The 5950-nt window shown below is 54.8% G+C and overlaps 3 protein-coding genes and 1 long non-coding RNA gene across 4 annotated transcripts in view; 3 read left to right on the top strand and 1 right to left on the bottom strand.

The window, feature by feature from the left end:
• Window positions 1-407, bottom strand: part of LOC112477849 — a 993-nt gene extending 586 nt beyond the window's left edge. The window contains exon 1 of the long non-coding RNA XR_003045601.1: window positions 105-407. This is a non-coding gene — a long non-coding RNA (uncharacterized LOC112477849). The remainder of the gene's footprint in view (window positions 1-104) is intronic.
• The window catches only part of HOXC4 (homeobox C4), a 62587-nt gene that overhangs the window by 4809 nt on the left and 51828 nt on the right, over window positions 1-5950 (top strand). The gene's annotated exons all lie outside the window — the stretch shown is intronic.
• Window positions 1-5950, top strand: part of HOXC6 (homeobox C6) — a 35690-nt gene that overhangs the window by 4853 nt on the left and 24887 nt on the right. The window lies entirely within an intron of this gene.
• On the top strand, window positions 516-3741 carry HOXC9 (homeobox C9). Its single transcript, XM_006904504.3, has 2 exons — window positions 516-1123; window positions 2838-3741. Exons 1-2 carry the CDS (start codon window positions 586-588, stop codon window positions 3080-3082), a joined length of 783 nt encoding a protein of 260 aa, XP_006904566.1. The 5' UTR covers window positions 516-585; the 3' UTR covers window positions 3083-3741.

Raw genomic sequence — 5950 nt, 5'->3', positions numbered from 1 at the left:
CCACGTTCCGAACTGACAATCGCTGATCTCGGCTCGCGCAGAGACTGCGGGAGCGTCGGGGCCGACAGAGACGGATTACGTCAAGAAATAGTTCCTCCACCTACCTCGGCGGCCTCTGCGCCCCTGCGGGGCTCCCGCGCCCAGCTCGGCCCTTGGGGTCCGGAAACCCTGGCTTCGGGGACTGGCATTTTCACCCCATTCAGAAATCCTCCTAGGGTGGGGGTTGGAGGCCATCTGCTTATGGGTGGACATGGGCAAGGGGGTTCTCTGATGAGATACGAGTTGTCCTGAGGGGGTGGCTCATGCCTTGGATCCAGAGTTTCGGACCCCCAGGAAAACGCAGGTCTCGGGGATCAGCAGAGAAGGGGGTGGGAGAAAGGGGGGGAAAAAGCAAGGAAAAAAAAGCCCCTGCGCATTGATCCGCGCCGTATTTTTGGGTAAATACGATCACGTGGGGGCCGGGGAGCCAATGAGCTGCGGGGAAAAGGCTGGAAAAATAATTACCTGCCTTGATTGTTCTGTGAGCAGATAAAAAGTACATATACAGTTCATACAATAATCTTATGTATGTAAAACCCCGTTACGATGTCGGCGACGGGGCCCATCAGTAACTATTACGTGGACTCGCTCATCTCTCACGACAATGAAGACCTCCTAGCGTCCAGGTTTCCGGCCACCGGGGCTCACCCCGCCGCCGCCAGACCCAGCGGCTTGGTGCCGGACTGTAGCGATTTTCCGTCCTGTAGCTTCGCGCCCAAGCCGGCCGTGTTCAGCACGTCGTGGGCGCCCGTGCCCTCGCAGTCGTCCGTGGTGTACCACCCGTACGGCCCCCAGCCCCACCTCGGCGCCGACACGCGCTACATGCGGACTTGGCTCGAGCCGCTGTCCGGCGCCGTCTCCTTCCCCAGCTTCCCGGCCGGGGGCCGTCACTACGCCCTCAAGCCGGACGCCTACCCCGGGCGCCGCGCCGACTGCGGCCCGGGCGACGGCCGCAGCTACCCGGACTACATGTATGGCTCGCCCGGGGAGCTGCGCGACCGCGCCCCGCAGACCCTGCCCTCGCCCGAGGCGGACGCCCTCGCCGGCAGCAAGCACAAAGAGGAGAAGGCCGACCTGGACCCCAGTAAGTTGGGAGCAATTTTCCTTTACAACCAGCGCAGGAGGGGAGGGGAGGCCGGGCGGGGGGAGCCGGATTACAGCCCCTCGGAGCTGCGCAGGGAGCGCGGGAGAGGGGCGAGGACTCAATAAAAGCGAATTACCTTGGGGAGCTTTCAGGGGCAGGAAGGTCTGAGAAGGGGGCTCAGAGAGCCAGTTTGAGAGAGGACTGAGGGGGCTTCTCTCCCAAGAGCTGGCTTTGATGAGACCCCCGCCCCCCACACACCCAGCCTAGGCTTTTTGGCTCAGTCGCTACTTTCGAAGAAATGCAGGAAGGGCCAGGGATGGAGTGGCAGCGAGGTTCATTTTACGGTTTGAGGTGGGATGGGGAGAAATGAGAAGGACACTGGGAGCAGAGAGGAAATACCCCAGAAAGAAAAATCACCCCTACTTCCCAGCCAGCATGGGGTGAGGAGCCCCACTAGATTCATGAAACAGAAGGTCCATGGACTTCTCTCCCAGGAGCACTGGGTGAGGGGTCTGTGGGATTTCACAGCCTGGGAACTTAGAGGGATCAGGACTTCCAGAGGTGGGGGAGAGAAGTGGGGTCCCAGTCTCCTTAAACTTGAAAACCCTCTTCTGAGGGTCTTTAGGAGGATTAAGAATGGAGGGTGAGGGATGAGAAGTGGGGAGAGGCATCTCCCCAGATTAGAGAATTATACACACAAACATATATACACCCCCATCCACCACCACCCCCCCCACACACACACATACACGCACACTTCAATCAGGGAGACAGGAGCCTTCTGAGTCTTGCAAAGAAGGGCAGGGGTAGATTGGGGGGGGGGCATGTGGGAGCTGCAGGGCCAGAGAAAAGAGAAAGAAGGGAAACAGCAGGGGAGGGGTGCAGCCCCCTGGGTGTGAGGAAGTGTCTGGGGGAGTCCCAGGAGGGGGCTCCAGGAAATCCTTTCCTCCAGCCCCATAAGGGGCCAGGGCCTAATTATACCTCTCTGAGCCTTCCCTACTTGCCCTCAGCTACTCCCATAAACCTGAAATTGGAGGCTTGGCTCCTGCAGAGCCTGTCCTGGGGCTGGCAAGAGAGAAGCCAAACAGGGAAGCTAAGATATAGGGGAGCCTGTTCCCAAGTCCAGCAGCTCTCTGGGGAGAGGAGAAAGGCTTTCCCCAGCCCAGCATCACCCTGAGAATTCGCCTCAACAGGGTTGAATTCGTAGAGCGGAGACAGGCGCTGGAGAGGGTGGTGAGGGGCTTAGGGACTCTCAGGGTCAGGAAGCAGAACTGCTGAAATTTCAGGACTTGGTCGTGGGCTGGGAGGATGGGAGGGGGCAGAGGAGGAGGGAAGTGGGGAGGAGAGAGACCTTGCTATAAAAATAAAAAACAAGAGAGAGAAGCGTTTATGGGCCTATGAAACGGTTGGGAATTTGGACTTTTTATGAGGATATTCTCGAATTACTACTCTTGAAGCTGAGGACCAGACTGTAGGGGCTTTGATTGCTTTGATTTCCTATAGTTTTAGGTGCTGGAAACTGAAGAAGGGGAAGATAGGGAGGGAGCAGAACGCAAAAAGAGTGAGGGGGGAGGATGATCCTAAAGCAAAACCTGTCCAAATTCAGGTTCAATTATTGGGTTTGGGGAGCCTGGCTAAGCCTGGGGAATGGGATGGAAGGGATCCTGGGCTGGAAAGGGGCTCCACTGACCCCTGCCTGTGTTTGGCCCTCCAGGCAACCCCGTGGCCAACTGGATCCATGCCCGCTCCACGAGGAAGAAGCGCTGCCCTTACACCAAGTATCAGACGCTGGAACTGGAGAAGGAGTTTCTCTTCAATATGTATTTAACCAGGGACCGTCGGTATGAGGTGGCCCGGGTTCTCAACCTCACTGAGCGGCAGGTCAAAATCTGGTTTCAGAACCGGAGGATGAAGATGAAAAAGATGAATAAAGAGAAAACCGACAAGGAGCAATCCTAAACCCTGACCCGGCCTGCTGCCTCGGCACAGCCAAGGGAAAAACAAAAACCCCACAAAAAACCCCAACCCAGGCGGGAGAGAGCACGAAAAAGAAAAGGAAAAAGCAAGATAGAGAAAAGCCAATCAGCTTAAAAAGAAAAAAAAAAGGGGAAAAGGAAAAGGAAAACTCTTGCGATTTGGGAGGGTTCAGTGTTTGAGAAATTGGTGTTTTAGAGTTAGTCCTACCCAGCGAGGAGCAGGAGGCGGGGAGAGAATCCGCGTTCTCTTCTCCCAGCGCAACTGAAATAAATGACACACACAAATGTGATTTTTTCTCCTTTCTTCAGAGAAGCCAGTACTTGAATCGCTATATTTCTATTTTTTTTTTCCTGTGTCGTATTTGGTCCGGGCCATCTCTCCCCAGGCCTGGGGTGCTCTGCGTGCAGATTTTGTACAAAAAAGAGACACACACATACACAATAACGATTCTCAGCCCAGGGGCTGAGGGGCGAGGGCCGGGACAGTGTCGCAGGCTGGGTCCGGCGGCGCAGGCCGGCGCCTCAGGCGTGTACATAGCAGTGTTTTCTCTCATCCCCAGCGTCCGTCCTGTAACGTGCTTCTGTTTGTTATGGTAGAACAGCTCTGTGTTAATATATCGAAGTCACTTAAAATACCAGAAACCCAACTGCATCCAGTTCTCGTTATTTCTCCTCCCTGTGGCTCCCAGGCTGCTGTCGTGGAGGAGGCAAGTGCTCAGATCCTTTGGGGGAGGCTGGAGCCAGGAAGGGGCTCCCTCGACCTCAGAAGGGCAAGTGCCTGTGGCTTCTCTCCAGGCAGGGTGGGATGGGGGTGAGGGATCCAGGGGTGGGGTAGAGGCTGCAGTGGCCTGGGTATAGCTTGTGCCTGCTCCGCTGGCTGCCTGTGAGTTTCTTGGTAGCTTAATAGAGTGTGTGTGTGGGGGGGGGTGCACAGCATGAATGGTTTTCCCTGGCTGTAATTAATTGTAATAATTTATGAGTACATGAGATTGGAGGGAAGAGATAGGTGAAGATGAAAGTTGGGTGCTGGGTGAGGGCCCGAGCTGGATTCTTGCCTGGCTGCATCGGTGCTTCGAGGGATGGCTGAGTGGGGTAGGTAGGGTGGGTGTGCAGTGAGGAGGAGGAAGACTAGCAGGCCTCGGGGAGCAGAGCAGGCTCTGGGGACTGCGTTCAGAGTAAAAGGAGGAAGATGCATAGACAGAGACACCGAGGCAGAGAGAGAAAGTTGAAAAGGAAGAAAAGGAAAGAAGGAAGATGGCAAAGCCAATACAATCAGAATTAGATATAGTTTTTACTCCTCAACGCATTCGCAGCTTCTCTCTCTCTCCGTCCCCTAGTTCTCTCTTCTTCTCAATCTCTGTCTCTTTGATGTTTAGTTTGAATGTTGGTCTGGGGGTAATGGGGTTATGCTGTGCAGCTGCAGATTTCTGGGGGATGGTGTGGCCAGGGCCCAAGGAAGCTGGTCACAGATTAGCCAGAAGGGGGGCGTTCTCTGGTGGTTGTGGGACCCCAGGCACAAGGGTGTAGGGATGTGTGTGTAACAGCCTGATGGGGCTGATCAGCTGCACTGTACCCCAGAGCACCTTCCCCAGAACCAGCAGTTTTCATCTGCTAATCAGAAGCAGACACAAGCTGCTGGGTATGCCTCTGCCCGGGCGCCCCCTTTCTCGGAAATCCCCCAATCTGGAAACTATTAAACTCAAGACTGCCTGAAATATAGCCCTTTAATATCTCAGGCTGCCCATTCTGGAGAGGGTGCAGGGTGTTGCTCTGAATACTTGGGGAATACCACCATTAAAAAAAATAATTGGGGACCCCAGGCCATGTGCAACTCCCCCCCTCCATCGTATCACCTTAAAGGATTGGTGAGGCACTTGTAGGAACCAGCCCCTCCTATACCCTTCTTCCACTAAACACTCCAATTTGGGGGTTGTAGAAAGGTGGGAAGGGGTGAATATTTTGTTTCGATAATATTTTGAGAGGGGCAATCAAAAGTTACAAACAACAGTGCGGTTTTCCTAGTTGCTAAAGCACCCTCTCATCTTTTCAGCTTAAGAGACCTCCTCCCCAGTTCCAGAAGCCGTTGTTTTCTTGGTCCTTTTGAAAGGTGCTTTGCCTACATGTAGTTTCTCTCTTTTCTCGCTGCCTTACTCCTCCTCTTGGCCGTTTTGCTGTTCTGCGACCCTGGCCTCAGTTCCACACCGGGTGGAAGACAAGGCACCCATCTTCCTCTGTTCTGACCGAAGGGACTCAGGCTTCTCTCCAAGCCCAGCTCAGCGGCCTTTCCGGACTTTTCCATCCAGCCCCTGCTCCAAGGCCCTGTCGCCTCCCCTGGTCCGTCAGCGCGGCCTGCTTCCTGCAGCCCGCCAGACCCGGCCTAAATACGGGCGGGAAGGAGGGCCTCAGGGCTCAAGGGTCCTGAGAGAAGCGTGGGATCCAGAGCAGGCCCACCCCGCCGGCCCACTGTTCAGTACCAGCTCAGGCTCCAGCCTGCAGGTCAGGATTGGATTCTATTTTTATTTATTATAACTCGTGAATTAAAACCAGAACAACACAACACACATCTGGGGAAAGAAACGAAAGCTGAGGGGAAAGAGGAGCTAGCAAACGCCCTCCTGCCCTAATCTTCCTCCCACCTCTCCTCAGCTCCTTTGTCAGAATCACAAAACCCTAAAGGTTGCTCCACTTGGGAAGGCAGCGGATAGGTACATTTCCGCAGCCCCGAAATGCCACTTTTATGGCGCTGTTTGTCTCCCTGCTCTGGATTCTGAATGGGGCCGAACAAAACAGCAGCGCGGAGCTGGCTAGACGTCTGGGCTTAATTGTTTTATGGTTTAAATAGTGGACAATC

Source organism: Pteropus alecto, unplaced genomic scaffold (genome assembly GCF_000325575.1).
Source record: "Pteropus alecto unplaced genomic scaffold, ASM32557v1 scaffold220, whole genome shotgun sequence".
Lineage (NCBI taxonomy): Eukaryota > Metazoa > Chordata > Mammalia > Chiroptera > Pteropodidae > Pteropus > Pteropus alecto.
The sequence above is the reverse complement of the archived record's forward strand: the minus strand, read 5'-3'. Positions and strand labels throughout refer to the sequence as shown.